The sequence below is a fragment of the Ranitomeya variabilis genome, chromosome 3 (genome assembly GCF_051348905.1).
Source record: "Ranitomeya variabilis isolate aRanVar5 chromosome 3, aRanVar5.hap1, whole genome shotgun sequence".
Classification (NCBI taxonomy): Eukaryota; Metazoa; Chordata; class Amphibia; order Anura; family Dendrobatidae; genus Ranitomeya; species Ranitomeya variabilis.
In genome coordinates, this window is record NC_135234.1 from 523,440,767 (window position 1) to 523,462,451 (window position 21,685).

The 21,685-nt window shown below is 42.4% G+C and overlaps 1 protein-coding gene across 5 annotated transcripts in view; it reads left to right on the forward strand.

The window, feature by feature from the left end:
- CARS2 (cysteinyl-tRNA synthetase 2, mitochondrial) overlaps positions 1–21,685 on the forward strand; it is a 114,708-nt gene that overhangs the window by 69,035 nt on the left and 23,988 nt on the right. For all 5 annotated transcript variants that reach the window (XM_077297007.1, XM_077297006.1, XM_077297004.1 and 2 more), the window contains 2 exons: positions 16,797–16,868; positions 20,622–20,727. In XM_077297007.1, coding sequence (XP_077153122.1) covers positions 16,797–16,868; positions 20,622–20,727 — 178 coding nt within the window. The remainder of the gene's footprint in view (positions 1–16,796; positions 16,869–20,621; positions 20,728–21,685) is intronic.

A 21,685-nucleotide genomic window follows, 5' to 3' on the forward strand; every position in this document is an offset into this window, starting at 1 on the left:
TCTCGTAGTTATTCGTTTGTTGATTTGATCAAAGGAGGGCTGGCCACCAGATACTGATGACTGTGGTTGAATGTCATCGTCATAAGATCTATTAGATTTAATTGAAGCAGATCTTGATCTAGATCGAGATTGATTTCTGTACTGTTGGCGGGAGCGCTCATTTGGGTTGCGCCACCTGTATACTCTGCCCGTCAGTTTGTCTTGAGTGTCTCTTTGAAACTTTTTATTTTTAGTAGTTTGAATATCACTGACCCATTTTTGAAGTTCCACATCAATATCCTCGTTCAGTTTTTTCAAGGCATCGCCCGTCATCTCTTTCTGTAATATAGTTTGTAAGTTGTCAATATCAGCTTCAAGAGATTCTAGTGAGCCTTGATTCATGTTTTTTAGAAGTTCTAAGAACCCCTTTGAGCAGGTGTTAACCAGTTCCTCCCATTTATCTTTAAAATCATCGTCATATATAGGGAAGGCTGGAAACACCTGAACCCGCAATCCACGAGGGATAAGTTCTTTTTGCAAATACTTCTCTAGGTAGGCATGGTTCCACCAGATGCGGGTTCTTTTTTTCAAAAGATCCTTGAACTTATAAATGGTCTCTTGTACATTACTATTGTGCCCATCTATAGTCGTAGAACTGCTATCCTGAAAAGTATCGTTAAGTTGGGCGCGCCATGTGCGGTCACGAGCCCGAAAATCCATAAAAAGATTGGGAGACACTGTAAAGAATACAGAAACGATGAATATACAAACAAAAAAACCCAAGTGCATCATGAACGTCATAAGGTGGGAATGCTAAGTAGCCAACCACCTGGTGTAGCTTAATTCGAACTCCATAGATACTTTAGAATGAAGAGAAAATAGTGGAGTCAACTCGAATTTATAGAATATAATAAAATACAACTTTTATTTAGACAATATTAAAAACAGTACAAACAATGAAAAATCAAGTATATTCAGGAAAAAGCAGTAACAGGCAAGGTGCGCACATATATGTTGCTATTGGTGAGGCATGAGCTTGTCACAGTAATAGGTAATACAGGCAAGTAATACTGTGGAATACTAAGCTCAACAACGAAGGCATATAGAGAGACTGGTGAAAAACACATCACGTGATGTGTCGCCATGGCAATTTAAGGTCCTTGCCCATATGTGCAGAATATACCCCTTGAGGAAGTGTCCAGCGTGGACACGAAACGCGCGTCGGGTCATCCACCATCATATACAGGTCTGCTGCGCACATTGTGGTAAGCTTTGCCGTATTTCTCCCCTACTTTATGTCCTGGTGAGGCTTCATTATAATGTCGGCTCTGCACCTGTCAGAGTCATACTAAACCAGTCTCTCTATATGCCTTCGTTGTTGAGCTTAGTATTCCACAGTATTACTTGCCTGTATTACCTATTACTGTGACAAGCTCATGCCTCACCAATAGCAACATATATGTGCGCACCTTGCCTGTTACTGCTTTTTCCTGAATATACTTGATTTTTCATTGTTTGTACTGTTTTTAATATTGTCTAAATAAAAGTTGTATTTTATTATATTCTATAAATTCGAGTTGACTCCACTATTTTCTCTTCATTCTAAAGTATCTATGGAGTTCGAATTAAGCTACGCCAGGTGGTTGGCTACTTAGCATTCCCACCTTATGACGTTCATGATGCACTTGGTTTTTTTTGTTTGTATCCTCACCCTTCCTTCGGCCTCAGACTGCTCCAGTCTGCTGTCCGGCACCAACTGACTAATTCTTCCCAACTGCCTGGCAACTAACTCTTCCTCCCAACCAGAGAGAGCAGCTCCCCTTAAGTCGAGTGTAGAGCTCCCCCTTCTGGCCTGGAGTCAGAACGATGTTGTATGTGCTGATTACCTGTCAAAAAGGAATCCTCCATCGCTTCCAAGCGTGACATCACTCTCCCCGTGAGGAAAGCAATGCCACTGTGACAACCAGGACCCTGGGGCATCACACCTAAACAGTAAAAAAACTACAAGTGACATCATTTTGGAAACTAGACCCCCAAGGAACTTATCTAAATGTGCCCCTTTTTGGAACTAATCTACTGTTTCCTGTAAATCTAAGTAAATTAGTAGTGCATAAAGGTGTGGTACAATTTGAAGCAATCATTCATACACAGGCCAGGTTTGTCGAGGTAGGTGTCGCATTGATAAGTGGAGTCCTTGCGTATTCCCCTTTTTTAAAACACTCGGCACCTTTTTTGCGGCTTACCTTTTCTTTCAGTTGGTGGAAACACCCCCGGGAAATGCTGACCTGGTACAATACGAGCATCTTCAGTTCCGGAAGTACTGGGGCCCGCTCCTTCCTGAGTGCCAAATATCAGGGCCTTAACCACTGCCTCCTGGAGATGAAGGTACGACATATCGGTGTGGCTTGCACATCGTGATAGCAGCAAAGCGTTGAGCATTGCCATATGTACGATGTGCAGGGCCAGCTTTCTGTACCACACCTTAGTCTTTCTGAAAGAACTGTACGGTTGGAGGAGTTGATCGGAGAGATCAACGCCTCCCATGTTTTTGAGGTACACCAGTACAGTCCGGTTTGCTGACCTGTGTAGAGGTACCTCGTACAGTGCTGAGGGCGCTGCCATCACCATGTATGGTGGTCAAGAGAAGGACATCCCTCTTGTCCTTGTACTTGACCACTAGCAGGTTGTCGCTACATTGGGCTCTGCTGTCACCCCTTCTGGGCATCTGCCCAAGTAGCGTTTTTGGGAGGCCTCTCTGCTTTTTGCGACAGTAACGCAAGCTGCGGTACCTCACGCAGAGAGTGGTTTGAAGAGTGGGATGCTGGTATAAAAGTTATAGATGTAGAGGTGATAACCTTTACCCAGCAGTGGGTGCACCAAATCCCACACAATTTTCCCACTCACTCCCAGGACAGGGGGACATTCAGGGGGTTCAGTTCTGGTGTCCTTTCCTTCGTACACTCTAAACCTGTGGGTGTACCCTGAGGTACTCTCACACAGCTTATAGAGTTTAATTCCGTACCTGGCCCTCTTGCTGGGCAGGTACTGATGAAATTCGAGCCTTCCCTTAAAATGAACTAAGGACTTATCCACGCAGATGTCCCTTTGGGGCACATACAATTCAGCAAACTTTTTGTTGAAGTGTTCGATGACCGGCCGAACTTTGAACAGACGGTCAAAGTTGGGGTCATCTCGTGGGGGACACTGTGCATTATCAGTATAATTCAGGAATTTGTTGATGGCCTCAAAACGCGTCCGGGCTATGACCATTCGGAACACTGGAGTGTTGTATAAAATATCAACCCTCCAATATTGCTGAAGTTCTGGCTTCTTCAGGATCCCCATATAAAGGACCAGACCCCAAATCTGCATCATTTCAACTGCGTCTACAGGAGACCAGTTAGAATATGATGAACCGGTGTTTTGTGCCAAAAATTGACGAGTGTACAAATTAGTTTGGCCCACTATGAGGTTAACAAAATCCTCAGAGAAAAAGACTTTGAAAAAGTCTATTTCTGTGAGGCCGGTGGTGTCAAACTTGATTCCGGATTCTGCCACAAAATCAGGAATCAGTGGCTCGTAACTTTCGGGGGGCGAGTTCCATTCGGGGTCCACAGTGGGGTGCACTGGTTCATCTTCAGGACTGGGTGCTGCCTCATCTCCTGCCCTGGGACATCTGCGTGGCAGTTCTGCAGGACCCGAGGAGGAAGAGGATGAGGATGAAGAATCCGAAAAGTAAAGAAATGTGGGATCCTCTCCCTCGCTATCAGCGTCGGAGGCGAGGAAAGCATATGCCTCCTCCACTCAATAGCGCTGTTGGGACGAATGGGACGGGTGGGACATATTTTTTACGAGTATGGTGCTTGTGTGTACTTTATTTATAACTGTGTATGTGCCGGGGGTAATAGTGCTTGGTGCAAACTTGTCTGAAAAAAAGCTAAAAGAAAAAAATCAAGTAGGGAGAAAAAAATGCCTTGAAAAGAAAAGTGTAAAACTGCAGGCACGAGCTCTGATGAGTGAACTGCGTCTCTTATCAAAGTTCGGCGGCTACTGGATGTGAGTAAGGAGGTGTTGCATGGGGGGGCTGAAAAAAAAGGAAAACGGCAGGCACGAGCTCTGATAAGTGAACAGCGTCACTTTATCAAAGTTCGACAGCTGCTGGATGTGCGCACGGGGCTGGCACAAGGGGGGGGGTGAAAAAAAAAAAGGAAAAAGGCAGGCACAAACTATAAGTGAACTGCGTCGCTTAGAATTATCACCAAAAAGATCTATCTTCATCTCATCAGACCAGACAATCTTATTTCTCATAGTCTGGGAGTTCTTCATGTCTTTTTTAGCAAACTCTATGAGGGCTTTCATATGTCTTGCACTGAGGAGAGGCTTTCATCGGGCCACTCTGCCATAAAGGCCTGACTGGTGGAGGGCTGCAGTGATAGATGACTTTGTGGAACTTTCTCCCATCTCCCTACTGCATCTCTGGAGCTCACCCACAGTGATCTTGGGGTTCTTCTTTACCTCTCTCACCAAGGCTCTTCTCCCACGATTGCTCACGTTTGGCTGGACGGCCAGGTCTAGGAAGACTTCTGGTGGTCCCAAACTTCCTCCATTTAAGTATTATGGAGGCCACTGTGCTCTTAGGAATTTTGAGTACTGCAGAAATTCTGTTGTAACCTTGGTCAGATCTGTGCATTGCCACAGTTCTGTCTCCGAGCTCCTTGGCGACCTCATGATTCTCATTCAGCCTGACATGCACTGTGAGTTGTGAGGTCTTATATAGACAGGTGTGTGCTTTCCAAATCAAGTACTATCAGTTTAATTAAACACAGCTGGACTCCAATGAAAGAGTAGGACCATCTCAAGGAGGATCACAAGGAAATGAACAGCGTGTGACTTAAATATGAGTGGCTGATCAAAGGGTCTGAATACTTATGACCATGTGATATTTCAGGTTTTCATTATTAAATTTGCAAAAATGTCTACATTTTTGTTTTTTTCAGTCAAGATGGGGTGCAGAGTGTACATTAATGTGAAAAAATGAACTTTTTTGAATTTACCAAATGGCTGCAATGAAACAGAGTGAAAAATTTAAAGGGGTCTGAATACTTTCTGTATCCACTGTATATTCTCACAAGTAAAGATGAAGATTTTATGTCCATGAAGCTGTATCCTTTACTATTATCCTATGTGCACAAGGTGTCTTATAGAAGCTTCAGGAAGCAGAAGAAGCTTCAGGAAAATGCCAGTGGCGTTTTTCCTGATTCATATTTTTTGCCATGTGTCTTTTTTTTTTACAATTTATATTTAAAATAGTGGTGGCTTCCAAGCGGAATCTGCCTGAAGAATGGTTATGTCAGATCTTTAAGCAGTTTCATGGGCTTCGAAGTCTGAAAAGAAGTTAAAAAAGGCAATGTATGCACAGCAAGTCGTTTTGACATTGCTGTGTGTAGGTTCATTATGTTTAACATTTATTGAGCGCGTTCCAGGCAGAATTTGCCTCAAAAAGATGCGGGGTGCACATATCTTAGGATCGTTGTAAGAAATAATGAAAATGCAGGACTTTATACCTTCCCTAATAGTGGGAACAAATAAAAGTGTAGTAAAAAAAATAATTGTTACAAATATTATAACAGTAACAAACAAAAAATAATTTGAAATACGTATAAGTTAAAAAAAAATGAATGATCAATTTTGATCGGAACAATGAACGTCCATGAATACTTACATGCAAACATACTCAGATTTCTACCTGCCTCTGGTCTCTGAATGAGGAGAAGGTAGGCAGTGACCTGTCATTCAAAGACCGGAAGAAGACCCCTGTGCGGTCCTGCACCAACATCTAATTTGCAGAAAATTTGATTAAAGAACAATAAAGGGGATTTCCTGACCAAAGGCATCAAGGGCCTGTCTGGTCATGGGCTGCCTTGTCTGCTACGTTAACAGAATCGGTGTTCGCAAGACACTCATACTGTTAAGAGTTGTGACAGAGCACAAAGTCGCTGACTCCATCACTTACCCCAGCAGGCCACGGGTATCATCAGACATATTAGTCTTGTAGAAAATCTTCCTTTCCTCCATCCAGGGTAATATTAGTAATATATCCCATCTGGTTCATGGGGACGGGGACAGCATGGGCCTGTGTGATTTCAAATGCCAGGACTGGATTTCAGCCCCAGTCTGTACCTGGGTTCACACAACCAATTTCTCCACATTCAACAAAAAAACTTTGAGCAGAGTTTGATCAGAGTGGTATCAGTTTTTCTCAGCCTTGGAGAGAAAAAAAAAGCTTCTCCACACTCTCCATTCTGTCAGTCTGTGAAAATCAGACCGCACTCTGAGTGCTGTCCGATTTTTTTCATGGACTCATAAACGCATTGCTGATTTTTCCCAACACTTGGATCACGAGATGACGTCTCCATTTTTATCACAGACCATTAGATCTGAGGAAAAATCGGACATGTGCCCAGCCACATTGAATATCATATGTATAAGTGCTATCAGTGAAAACCACGATATTACTCAAATGAGTATATTTGTCATGTGCACCAGCCCGTGCAGCGCCATTACAGCCATGTCTTTACATGACAAAATCATGTTGACAGGTTCTCTGTAAGTGTCACATGTCTCTTAATGAATTAGGTAGCTGTGCCTTAAAGGGAACCTGTCACGCTTAAAATTGAAGATGAGCTAAGCCCACCAGCATCAGGGGCTTATCTACAGCATTCTGTAATGCTGTAGATAAGCCTCCGATGTATCCTGAAAGATGAGAAAAAGAGGTTATATTATACTCACCCAGGGGCGGTCCCGGTACGATGGGCATCGCGGTCTGGGGCCTCCCATCTTCTTACGATGTTTATGGAAAAACAGCCACACACATTAAACTTGAAGGTTCTATGCAAAAATTATACTTTTTATTAGTACAGTCATCACCAAGTGCTCATTAGTGTAAGAAAAAATGACGGATACTTTGAGTTAGGGTTAACGTTTCGAGCAAGGCTGGTCTTTGTCAAAACCACACTGAAAAAATAAATACACAACATAAGTACATAGTATAAGTGTGCTGTACACGTATCTATATGTGACACAATTGACAAAGTATTTACATATTAACATCAAAACATACAATCAGAACTTAATACATGTATTAATTTACAACCCAATATATACAAAATGTAGTGCTAACTAGAACGCCTCAATGGAGGGACCTTGTAGGGTGTCCCTGGAAATACAGATCCTTAGGAAACAGGAGAAGCAAGAGGAACCTGGGAAGGGGGGGTGCCAGATATGTCCCAGTCGCAATATTAATACATGTTTATACCTAATAACCAAATTCCTACCATTATATTTATCTTATAACTATCGTTGTGGTATATAGAAATGGGGGAGGAGATCATGGCAGCCTAGTATATGGATAACAGGATCGACATAAAACCCACCTATGCAAAGTATTAATTCGAAAAAGACAATGGCAAACTCAGGGAGTAATAATCATCCCCTGACCCCTATAGAATAGTGATATGGATGTACCCTGCATCTTGAGCATATACAATACATTCTATGACCTGAGGCACTGACCTTTTAGTAAGAGGTAGAGTGCACCAAGCAGAAAAGCAGTCCGGAGAGGGCTGTGAAAGATAAAGAGTATTTTTAAGTATATAGATAAAGTAGGAGGGAGGATTAGGGATCTGTAAAAACCCAAGTAGTTACCGGAAACTGTAGGGGTCCAGGAGCGCTGTGTCCGTCTCATTGGTGATGCAGTGTGCAGCGGTGGATGTGGCCAGTGATTTTATGCTGGTAGCGTCTGATGTAACTTCCGGGTATGCGCAGTGAAGCGCTAATAACCCGTGGTTGAGGCATGGGGGCCAGCATGCAGGAGCGTGTCCGTCATAGCCCGCGCATGCGTAGTAAAAGCGCTTGTTAACAGTGGCCGGTAAATGGAGGCTGACATGTAGGAGTGTGTGTGTCGCTCTGCTGCAACTGCACGCCTAGGGAGGGAAGCTGTGCGCCTGCGTAGTGTGTGTGGAGAGCGGGCGCGCCTGAGTCAGACCCAGCTGTACGGTCTCCATGTGTGGAACTAAGTTGGTGGTAATAAGGAGGAACACCCTTGCATACTAATGGAGCCTGGAAGTCATTTGAAAAAAGAGATTCAAATAAATTGTCTCCGTTCTTTAAGCTCTGTAGATTTTTTTATTTTTTATTTTACCCCACCGGAGTTGTACATGCATGGATGGCCCGTTTGCTAGACATTCGCAACACATGCAACAATTGCCTAACAGCCGAGAGACATGTAGCCACGGGGATTCGAACATATTATTCGAGCATGCAGAAGACACTCGGTTAGCACCTGCGCATGTTCGGATAACACCGTATCTGAGCACGTTCGCTCATCACTACTTCTTATGTCTCAATATATTTAAAGGTGGTATTGTCTGGAAATAACCCTGTATGTGGATCTCTGCCAGTACTTTGTGGTGTTACTGCTGTTCCAAGTTGCCAGTGCATGGTTCTCTTAAAGAGATGGTACCTTTGACTAAACACATTTGGGTTGGAATTTTTAAGACCACCTAGTTGCCCGAAACAGTGCTCCGGTTGTGTAGGTTGCTGGTGGCATACATATTTGTTGTATATCTGAATCTGTTGGCCCTCACTGAAACCTGGATCCAGGACTCTGACACTGTCTCCCCTGCTGCCATTTCCCATGGTGGCTTACAATTCTCCCATTCCCCAAGACCCACTAACAGACCTGGTGGTGGAGTCGGCATACTCTTGTCCCCCCAATGCACGTTCCAGGTTATACCCCCAGTTGTTTCACTTTCATTCCCTTCTTTTGAGGTCCACACCGTCAGGCTCTTCCGTCCCCTCTCCCTCAGAGTAGCGGTCATATACCGGCCCCCAGGCTCACCTACCCACTTCCTGGACGACTTCTCAGCCTGGCTGCCGCACTTCATGTCCTCAGAATTACCAACCCTTATCCTGGGAGACTTCAACATTCCCATTAACAGCCCCACGTCCACATCTGCATCCCAGCTTCTATCACTAACCACTTCTCTCGGCCTCTCACAGCTCTCAACCTCTGAAACACACAAAGACGGTAACACCCTGGACCTGGTCTTTGTCCGGCTCTGTTCAATTCCCCACCTAGATAACTCACCACTTCCCCTCTCTGACCACAACATTCTCTCCTTCACACTCACAATTCCTCGCCCACCCCAGCACTCTCCTACCTACCACACATTCAGAAATCTACATGCTATTAATCCTCACACACTTTCAGACTCCTTACACTCATCACTGTCCCCAATCTCCTCTTGTCCCTGTCCTGATCTGGCTGTACATTACTTCAATGACACTCTTAGAAGCACCCTAGACCAAGTAGCTCCCCCCACCTTCAGAACCTCCAAACACAGAGTGAAACAGCCCTGGCTCACATCGCAAACCCGATTCCTCCAGCGATGCTCCAGGTGTGCTGAACGCTTATGGAGGAAAACTCGCACCCCAGAAGACTTCTTGCACTTCAAATTTATGTTAAGGACCTATAACTCTGCCCTTCACCTTGCCAAACAGACCTACTTCACCACCCTGATCTCCTCACTATCCAACAACCCCAAGAAACTTTTTGACACATTTCACTCCCTCCTCAGGCCAAAAGCACAAGACCCTATCACAGACATTTGTGCTGATGACCTGGCCTCCCACTTTATAGAGAAAATAGATAACATCCGTCAGGAAATCCGCTCCCAGACACCAAGTGCAATGACTCCCATTCCTCCCTGCATCTCCCCTGGCTCACTCTCCACATTCGATCCCATCACAGAAGAAGAAGTCTCCAAGCTCCTCTCCTCTTCTCGTCCGACTACATGCACCACCGACCCCATTCCCTCACACCTCCTCCAGTCTCTCTCTCCAGTCGTCACAACTCACCTAACTGCAATCTTTAATCTCTCCCTCTCCTCTGGCATTTTCCCCTCCTCCTTCAAACACTCTATCATTACTCCATTACTAAAAAAACTCACCCTTGACCCATCATGTGCAAACAACTACAGACCGGTCTCCAATCTACCCTTCATCTCAAAACTCCTGGAGCGCCTAGTCTACTCCCGCCTTACCCGTTACCTCTCCACTCATTCCCTCCTAGACCCTTCACAGTCCGGGTTCCGCCCCCTACATTCAACAGAAACTGCACTCATCAAGGTGACCAATGACCTTCTGACAGCAAAATGTAACGGTGACCACTCTCTGCTCATTCTCCTCGATCTTTCTGCAGCTTTCGACACTGTTGACCACCCTCTCCTACTCTCTAGGCTCCAGTCACTAGGCATTAAGAACACTGCTCTCTCCTGGTTCTCTTCCTATCTTTCTGAACGCTCCTTCAGTGTTCTGTTCTCCGGCTCCACTTCATCTCCTCTTCCTCTCACTGTCGGGGTACCTCAGGGCTCAGTCCTTGGCCCCCTTCTCTTCTCCCTCTACACGGCCCCAATTGGACAGACCATCAGCAGATTTGGCTTTCAGTACCATCTTTATGCTGATGACACACAACTATACACATCAGCCCCTGACCTTACCCCCGCTGTACTACAGAACGCCACTGACTGTCTGTCTGCAGTCTCTAACATCATGTCCGCTCTCTATCTGAAGCTCAACCTCTCCAAAACTGAACTTCTTCTGCTCCCGCCTTCTACTAACCTCCCTAAATCTGACATTTCCCTCTCCGTGGGTGGCACCATAATAACACCCCGGCAGCAGGCACGCTGTCTGGGTGTCATGTTTGACTCCGATCTCTCCTTCACCTCCCACATACAATCTCTTGCCCGCTCGTGCCGCTTACACCTAAAGAACATCTCTAGAATCCGCCCTTTTCTCACCATGGAGACAACAAAAACTCTCACTGTCGCCCTAATCCACTCCCGTCTGGACTACTGTAACTCTCTTTTAATTGGCCTCCCCCTCACGCGACTTTCCCCTCTCCAGTCTATCCTTAATGCAGCAGCCAGGGTCGTCCATCTGGCTAATCGTTACTCGGACGTGTCCGCTCTTCGCCAGTCATTACACTGGCTGCCCATTCATTACAGGATACAATTCAAAGTACTTGTTCTCACCCACAAAGCTCTCCACAGTGCGGCACCCCCTTACATCTCCTCCCTCATTTCTGTCTATCGGCCTAACCGACCTCTGCGCTCTGCAAACGACTTTCGACTAACCTCTGCACTAATCCGTACCTCCCACTCCCGACTCCAAGACTTCTCCCGTGCTGCGCCAATCCTCTGGAATGCTCTACCCCAAGATATTAGGACCATCCACAACTTGCATAGCTTTAGGCGCTCACTCAAAACTCATTTGTTCAGAGCGGCCTATCGCGTTCCCTAATCAGTCATTTTATGTTTGTGTGTGTGTAGCCCATTCACTATCTCACCTACCCCCCACCCCCTGAAGATGGCTGGACCATCATTGTAAATACATCATTGTAAATACACACCTGTGCTTTGTATCTCCCCCACCTCATTGTAGATTGTAAGCTCTCACGAGCAGGGTCGTCTTATTTTGCTTTATTGCTGTATTGTTAACATTGTTACCTATGACTGTTGTGTTTGAAACTGTTAAACTGTAAAGCGCTGCGGAATATGTTGGCGCTATATAAATAAAGATTATTATTATTATTATTATTATATTTGTGCGGAGGGAGCTGTGTGTAGTCAGTAAAGGATTCCAGTTGTGGCCGACATAGCTGCTTATGCTTCTTATCCCAAGTTGGGGTGATAAGTTATCGCATGAAAGTTTTCGGAAATGTGAGCCATTGATGGTGACAATTGCAAAGTGAGGCCTCCTTCAAGGTTTTGTCCTATGGCCACATTGCTACTTGTTGCACCCCTGTGAACACCTCCTTTTTAGTCAGTTTCCTGCTTTTATTGAAAACCCGCTGTGTCTACTGTATTCTTATGCCCTGTGTCCCGGGCTTCTTTAACCCCTTTCTGACAGTGCTAGTTTCTGTTTTTCAGTTTTTGTTGTTTCCTCCCCTTCTGTAACTTTGTTATTTTTTTGGTCCACATAACCATGTGAAGGCGTGTTTTTGACACTATTAATTTTACCATGTGATGTACCAAGTATCTTGTTTTATTATTCTCAATTGGGTTAAGGATCCTGTGAAGGAAGCGCCCTGAAACATCCTTATTCAGATTGTATTTTATTGCTATGTTGTGGCAGCCAAAATATTTAATTCTGACTTTTAAAACATTTTTTTGTTACGCTGTTTATTGATCGGATTCATTTATTTTATATTTTTATAGATTGGGCTTTTACGAATGTAGCAATACCAAATTGTGTATTTTTTATTTGTTTTATTTTTTAATGGGACAAAAGGGGGTGATATGAACTTTTTTTTTTTTTGTTGTTGTCATTTTTCTCTGTATGTGATCGTCCCCTTATGGGGATTTGAAGCTTTGTGATATACATAGCAGTGCACCTTCAATGCTATGTATAGAGAAAATCACGATCTATGAATGCCACCCATTGGCTGGCTTTCACGGGAGGATCATAATGACAGGCTGTAATGACAACCCATCGATGCCACGTGATCAGGTCACAGGCACAGATGAGAGCGTGGGATGACGCAGCCCCTGCTGGCGTATGTTAAATGCCACTGTTTTATATTGACAGTGGGGTTATAACAGGTTAACAGTCTCCACCCGCAGCTGTTAAAGGCACATGAGGGCTGATTAAATCAGCCTTCAACTTCCAGGAAACATGCGCATCAAAGTCGGGGAGCTGGCATAAAACGTACCAGTGCGCCATATGTCTGTAAGGGGTTAAGGTAGCAAATTGTGTATGATATATACTGTACAATATTAGTTCCCCCCCGTCACTGAGAATGAACCTCATATCAATTATAATGTATAATGTAACTTGGTACAGGAGACAACAGGTAGATTTATACAGTTTCAATAAAAATTATTCAACCCCCAAAGAAAATGACGTTTATTACCAAAATGTACCAATTTTCTGCGGTTTGCAATAAACAAGAACAATTTGAAGCTGACGTCTGGCTTTCTCTCACGGTTGCCGTAGGTTATAAGTGTCAAAGGGGCTCAACAAAGTAATAAACACTTGCCATAAAAGTTTGAAAAATGTTGAGACTGCATTAATTAGTCAGTAAAAGTGGCATTATGTACTTCATTTGGAGAAACCACTCGGTTGGTCTCCAGATAATTGTGACCTGCCATACAAGTACTGATGAGAAAGCCCTTAATCTATGAGAACCTGGTTCTGGCTCTTATAGACTTGTATTGAGAGCTTGTGATTGTTACCTGTTGACTTCCGGGCAGTCAGTAGTTGCGGTCACAGGATGGCGGCATGGGATCAGAGTGGCTTCGGTAAGACACCACCTGGTGAGTATAATACTAGGGTCAGGGAATTTAGATTAGAAGCACCACGCCAGTGCTGGAATGAATAAAAAAACTTGGAGTGGTGCTTTAAGGGACATTTGTTAGATAAAGTGTACCTGTCATGTAATCTTTTTGTTTAGAGCACTTGCCAATAAAATGTAATTGTTTTATCTTTTCCTAATTCTGCTGTTCTCCTGAATCTATAGTGGTTGTTTTTTGTCCTGATTACTGAGATATGGCCGCTCTTCCTTTTATGTAAATCTAGTCTTCTTATTTAAGGAGGTTGTCCACTGCATTTACATTGGTGACCTATCCTTAGGATAGGTCAGTAATGTCTGATTGGCCAGGGCCCGGCACCCAGCACCCCCACCAATCGGCTGTTATCAGTGTTGGCGACGGTGCCGAACTGCTCCGTCTACTTGTAGTGGCTGCCGCAGGGTGCTACACATCCGCTTGCCATTGATTTCAATAGAAGGTGGATGTACAGTACCAAGTGCCAGCCACTACAAGTAGATGGAGCAAATCATCAAGTGAATATTCCCTGACGGCCACCACTGCTGACACCGATAACAGCTGATTGGTGGGGGTGCTGGGTGTCCGACGCCGGCCGATCAGACATTAATGACCTATCCTAAGGATAGTTTATTAATGTAAAAGTAGTGGACAACCTCTTTAAGGGAATGTGGTTCTCAACTATTCCTTGTGGGTGTCTTCATGACAATTGCAGCCCCTTAGTTAACAAGACTAGATTTGCATACAAGGAGGAGGGGGCATATCTCAGTAACAGAAAAGCACAGGAGCAAACAACAACAAAAAAACAATGCTAAATTTGGAAAAGTGGCATCTAGACATGGTAAAACAAAATACATGTTTTTGTCAAATGACAGGTCCTTGTCACCTCCACCTAATGTGCAAGTGTATGAGCCTGTACACAAAGTGGAGTAGACATGCAGAGATTCTCTTGAGCAATGCATAGAAGCTCAGTACGTCTCCCTGCAGAGCAGCGTCCTTAGAGCAACTTCTTGAGGAATCAGTTAAATGCTCCAGATGTAGGCCTCAACTCATCTGATGCAAAAAAATATTGTTAGGTACTCTTTAAGGAATCATCATTCTTCACAGCAAAGAACACATCACACACAGGCATTTGCTGAAGTTTTTTTGGAGGTGAATGGTGCAGTTCTAAACTTCATCACAAACACCATCCAGCTACACAATGTGTGAACCTCATTGAGATGTTTTTCATTGATGAAATGCTTACACGTTATAATCTATGAAGCCCATGGTTTGTTTTGCAAACTGTCCACAAAAAAGTTTTGGAGAAGCCAATTTTTGATCCGACTCATTATTAAAATCACCAATGTAAGTCTTTAGCTCTGTGAAAATCTTGTGGATGTAATGGTTGCAATCCTTTTGCTCTCCAGCTTTAAAATTGTAATGGGTGCTGGAAGTTAAGCGATTTTTTTTTGCTTTTTTTTTACTGATGGTAAAAACAGATCACTGACCAAAGACTGATGAAAATCTTATCCAGCACTCTGATGTAAAATCAGTCTATTTTTTTTCATATACAAGGAAAAAAAAAAAAACGTCTTAATGAGGCATTAAATGCAGAGTTACCTACCCAGGTTCCTCCTCATCAAGCTGTCTAGCTCAGCTGACACTAGGTGGGTCATGAGTAGACCTGGTACATACTGCACCAGTTGGGATGTGCCTTGTTACTTCACCATAACGTCTACTACTGTATTATGAATCAACCTGATTAGTAGGCCCAGTTGAAGTCATGCCTTTGTCACGCCTATATGACAACCTCATTTTGGGGCCAACCAATCAAAAGAAGTGCCAAGGTAGGATACAATTCGCAGGGCTCCCTTCTGGTGGCCACAGACTACTGATGAGGCCACTGGGCTGCAGTCCTGGGAATCGAATTTCTCACATCTAGAAGGTATATTTCATTATTGGTTTAAATTTCTGTAATATGGCACTGACTAGACAGATTCTGCTTTAACAGAACGTCATATGTCAATTTTACTTGTAGGGGTAATAAATCTGTCAAAATCATCCCCAACATAGACATTTACGGCATACCCAGGCAGAGTTGCTTTGGCTGCCTGCTGAAAATCGTATATGTGCGTATCTCTATTCTAGTCATTGGGAGTTACAGGAGCAATGCCGCCACCTCTCGTAGGACCTTCGTTGTCCCAGCAAGGGCTCCCAGAGATTAACCTTGATTAATCAGACATTTATATACAAAAAAGGTTGCACTCTATCGTGCCAAAGCATGTCTAATATGAAATACATGAAATATGAATAGCAAAATGGCTTTTGAACATTAGGAAAATATTTGAGAGACGCTTTGCACAGAATTTGATTTAATCAAATAGTGTGAGCCCATCAACCATCGTCAAGGTGGTCTCATTAAACTGATGGGTACTTGACCTCCCTGTCCAAATGTGAACACTTACCGAAGGCCAATGTCTGTATTTCTGGGTGAATGTGGACACCTCTGTCAGCAAATTCTGTGCAAAGCGTCTCTCAAATATTTTCCTAATGTTCAAAAGCCATTTTGCTATTCATATTTCATGTATTTCATATTAGACATGCTTGGGCACGATAGAGTGCAACCTTTTTTGTATATTTGTGTATGGAGGTAGCTGCTCCTGGTATGCACCTATTCACACTAGTTTGAATGTGCCAGTCGTTTTTCTGTCATTTCTAATCAGACATTTATGGCATATCCTGTGTACTAGAAGCTTTGGGGATGACATTTTTATTTATCCTTTGAATAAGGAAAAGCACCTTGGAATAGGCTTGTATCATATATCATTCCCTCCTACCAGTCTCCAGTAACTCCAGGTCTGATACTTACCCGGTCCCTACTAGTCTCTACGTCCCTGCTCCATTTTGTCATACAGAAAAGTGCTAACAAAATGCCTGATCAGCCATTCATTGGCTGAAATGCGTCCCTGCTGTGGCCAGTGATTGGCTAAGAAGGTATTTCTGGCGATTTCTGTTGTTACAAAATGGGACAAGGAAGTAGAAACCAGAAGGTATTATATAGCCGTTGAAAGAGGAGCTGCAGGGATTTTATAGGGAAGCGTATTACTTTTTTATTTTTTAAAGCCACTCCGAATCCTTTGAAAAATATTTTCTAGTTGAAAAATATTTTCCCTTTAAACACAGAATACATTTTATAAGGGAATTTTCACCCAACAGATTAATTCTGCGAATAAAAAACCCTCCAGCATGTACATGGGTTTCTGCTACACTTCCTTCAGATGACATGGACAGCTGCACGAATTTCCACCGCAGATCTGCTGTGTATGAAGTAATTGTGCCCATATAACTAATGCACGGTATATGGGGGCATCTCAATTGGATTGGCCACTCTGAATTTCAGTTTACTTTGGCCATGTATAAGTAAATTCCTGTCTTTTGTTTTACCAACAGCTTAACTTGTCTCCAGTTTCCTTGGCTCGTACATATGAACAAGAGTTTAAACAAGATATGATGGCTTTGAAGGTAAGGATGATCGAGTGGATGCCAAGATTTTATTACGGTAATTTATTTTAAGTAACACTAACATAAACATTTAAAAAATATCCCATCACTTTCTCGCTAACTCTTTTTTTGTATCCTACCGTATTTTCTCATAAAGCTGAAAAATTGGAATTGTATAGAAATAAATCTTCTCTGTTCCCCCTACTCTGCCTCTCCATCCTGTGTGTGATTGCAAAGATTACAAAGTTCCGCAGGTTAACTACTAAATGTAACTGATCAGAAAATTAACCCTTTATACGCTGCTGAATTTCTACAAGACTATGAGTCTGCAGCATTTTCTGTATGATAATAAAACAGTGTTGTAATCTTCATCAAAGATTTTATGTCCAAACAGTGTCGTAAAAACTTTGAAGACTTTCCAAATTTTGGGTCAACCGGGAGTTGCATCAAAATTTTGTGACTTTTGCTGTCTTAATGCCAGTTTCTCCCAGCTCCACTGAAAAGGGTGGAACAGGGATGAGATGGGGGAGTGATGCCATAATTCATCTAATTCGTGGCATTCCCTACACCAGAAATCTCATTCCAAGTCTGATTGTAGTAAAATTTCTGGCGTGGCATACAGAGGCTCACACCACTCATCAGTCGAGACAGATTCTGAAAGCCGTCTTCATGAATTAGGAGCGTCTGACTCCAGCACGTCCCCTCAACAAGACTAGCAAGAAAATCGCTGGCCTTGATTAATCAGGGCCAAAGTTTGGGCAACTATCCTTATTTAACTTAAATATTAATTAATAGGTTTAGGCCCTAATTCATCATTTGCATTTTTTAAGTAACTTTCCTTATGTGTCTTGTAGTACTAGCTGCCGTCTTTTGATCCCCAATTCATCAAAATGGCGCATGCAATTCATTAATTTGACAGAGTCAAAAAAGAGCTTTCTTCCTGTCTTGAACTGGAACCCAAAGTTTACATTTTGGAGCCAAAAGTCACACAAATTGCACCAAAAAAACTGTTGAACTCAAAAATACACCTGGGGGCGACTGGAGTGAAGTGACGCTAAATTTTGCAACATTTAAAAAGTTGGAATTGATGGATCAGACAAAAAGATCTGGAGTTGCTTAACTTTGCCCACAAAGTAAGAAAAAACAAAAAACAAAAGAGGCAATTATGTATAAAATAGATTGAAAAAGAGGCTCAAATAGAATAATGAATTGGGTGCAAGCAAAGGACAAGGCGCAAAACACACAATACGAGACGAAAAAAACTGGTGCAAACACAATGATGAATCTGGGCTTTACTATCCCTTTAAACCCTTTACCACGCGTCGGAGGTTGGTGATGGCAGAGGTGTGTTACCCAAAGATGCAGAGCAGATCTAATTCTTTGGCTTTCCTGTTCTTGGTGCCTATTCTTAATACATACAATACCTTTACACTGTGGATTTCATACAGATTTCAACAGGTATTCTGTGCCAAAAACAACTTGAAATCTACCAACAAACCATTTCAATAGAAAGTCTTCATTAGCGCACTATTTTTTTTCAGGTTGGATTAGAAATCATTGTTACAGAAAAAAAACAATGATATGTCATTTATTGAAATTATGTACCAAAGGGAGAAATGTGGGTGTGCTGCACTGGTAAGGAATTCACAAGATTCAGATTAATAGAAATAGATTGTAGTTTATTCCCAATGTGTTTCTAGGTCGATCTCTTCTTCAGGGGTTCTTTATTGTGGTTCCCCTGAGGAAGAGGTCCGTTTGACCTAGAATGGCGTTGGGAATAAACTACAATTTATTTCTATTCATCTGAATCATGTGAATTCCTGATCAGCAGGGTAGCACACCCGCATTCCTCCCCTTGGGACATATCGACGTTGGTCCATCCTACCAGCAGAGCAGCAGTTGGAATAGTGCCATCGCAGGCTATTCAAGATTAGCAGAAAAATGCAATAATACCGCATGCTTTTGGTTAATGCCCTATGTGCGCTTTTTGTCATTCCCTAGGCTACGAACTTATTGAATCCATTCCATGTGTCTACAAGCAGATTAGCCCCGATGAATGGATCCACATAATATCACAATGCAAATCTGTTACAGAAATCCGAGTGTCACACTGGCTATTTGCTGATTCCCCAATAGACCTCATCATAAAAAATAATAATATCACCAAAAAAACATGATAATGCAAACTGAACCTGATGGTAAAGTTGACCAGACACGAGAGAGTTCCATCAGGATCATGGCCATGGTTTCTGAACAATGGACGCACTGCACAGTTGTAACTTTATCCATTGTCACATTCACTTACATTGTTGTGTAGCCAGGGCATATGGTCCATGTGTGCGGTTACACAGCTTTCCGACCAGGATGTATGGTAAAGGGTGAATAAGATACCTTAGGAAATTGATGATCTCAGCATTAGGGATGGGGCTCTCATCTCATATGTACATTATACCATACCATTAGTGCACAGTATACAGTAGTAGTTTTTGGGTCGGCGACTAATCTACATTTTAAATGTCTTCTAGTAAATAAAAATCAGTCATTAAACGATTAGAATTAAGAAATATACATTTTTGATCTCTACGTCTGCTCGATTTGTCTAAACGTTCACAGTGTTTATATGTTTATTCATTAAGGCCACTTAGACACCAATAATCACCAAATTGCTCCTGGATCACTGGGAGAAGTTATTGAGTCTTCACATAAGGGCTCATGCGGACGAGCTTATAAATCGGACTTGCGCTATCAGATTTTTGATTGGACGGCTCACTGACCCATGTTATTCAATAGGGCTGTACAGGGGAATGATTTTTCCCTTGGTCCGACTGTCCATAAGAAAAATAATCATAGCATGCACTACTTTCTTCCAACACTCAGAGGAGACTCACACATTCAAGTGTAAGGCTGTGTGCGCACACGTTAAGTATTTGGTGCGGAAATTTCTGCACCATTTCCACATCTCTTGGCAGGAAAAACGCTGCATAAAACAGGCGTGTTTTTGCTGTGTTCTTTATGCATTTTTACATGCGTATTTGGTGCAGATTTTTCCCCATTCATTACTATTAGTGAAATTTGCAACAAAAACGCAGAAAAAATGGACATGCTGCAGATTTACACCTGCTCCAAGTCAGAAATAAGCAACATTGGTTGAGGCTTCATGATTCTCATTCACTTTGCTGGCATCGGGAAACCCTTCAGGTTTTTGGACAAATCTGCACAGGCTCTATGGGTGCTAAAAAAATTGGATCATACGAGTGGCAACTGAATTTTACGGATATATTTCTATTGTAAATCTAGGAAACTGTATTTTATAATGCACATTTTTAGTGTCGATGTATGAAAACGGATGTCACACAGATGTAAAAATCGTACACATATAGCACACAAATGAAACTCGGATGAAAATAAATTATGCAAAAATTGTCTCGTTTTCAGGATGAAACTTGACCATAACTGTACACGGTTATAAACTTTCTGATCACCCAAGGATCTAGCATTGCACTCATTCATTGGGTGATCGTTGGCAGTTTTACACAGGTTAAAAATTGGTACTGATCACTCTTAAGAGCACATTCGTCAATTATCTGCTCGTCTTAAAGTACCGTAAGATAGGGACAGAAAGGCCAAGGCCACCACAGCCTGGGTCATTCCATCCTACTTTTGATTCATCTCTTATTTTCATGGCAGCCTTCCCTATTCGTATCCTCCATATGTGTTTTTACAGAAACACCTTCTCCTTGTCACATCCATACCTATGTTCTTGTGTTTCTCTAGGTTCTCCCACCCACAATATATATGAGAGTTACTGAACACATTCCACGGATCTTATCCTTCATAGAGCAGATCATTGCTAATGGCCATGCTTACCCTACCTCACAAGGTAAGAGTTCGTAAATTTCATACCTGACAAAAACATGAGCAGTAAAGTAGAAAAGTTGTTGGTTGTTGTAGTTTTTTTAATATGTAAATGAGCTGTTAAGATCTATGGGCAGAACATAGATGTCCCAGAGAATCTGCCTTCAGAGCTTATTTTAAATAATAGCAGCGTTACCAGTGTAATTTAAAATGAGCTCTGGAGGCAGATTCTCAGGGAGATCTATGTCTACCCCATAACAGCTCATTTACATATTCCAGACAAATCCATGTTTTTGTTAATAAGACAAAACAGATAAGATATCAAGGTATCATTTTATTTTCAACCTTCTTTAGCCTACATGCCCATATGGATGATTTGCTGTTCCATGTGTATTGACTTAAAGGAGTACTCCCATCTTCAAAATCCTATCCCAATATGTACTAGGTGTAATAATAAGAATATTAGCAAATACCTCCAATTAGACATGTAGTATAGTTTTTCTGATTCGCTATGTCTCTTTACTCATGTGCAGGCATTTCAGGACCTTAAGTATCCATGGTTACGACCACTGATATAGTGACAGTTAATTGCTAATGGTCATAGCCATGGATACCTAAGGTCCTGCAATGCCTGCACATGAGGAAAGAGACATAGAGAATCAGAAAAACTATACTACATTTCTAATTGGAGGTATTTACTAATATTATTATAATTACACCTACTATATATTGGGATGGGGGCTTGGAGATGGGAATAGCCTTTTAAAGCTCCATGATGTACTATTCCATCTCCCCCAAAATAATGCCCTGACACCTGTGGTTGCTTTCATTGTTTAGGTAACAAAAGTGAGCCGACTCTATATTTCTTTTTCTCCATTGCTTAATATGATTACAAGCATCTTTTGTGTTTTTTTTTAATGTATTAGTAAATATATTTATCACATTTCCTTTTCTTACTTTTATTTCAGTTTGTAGCTTAATTA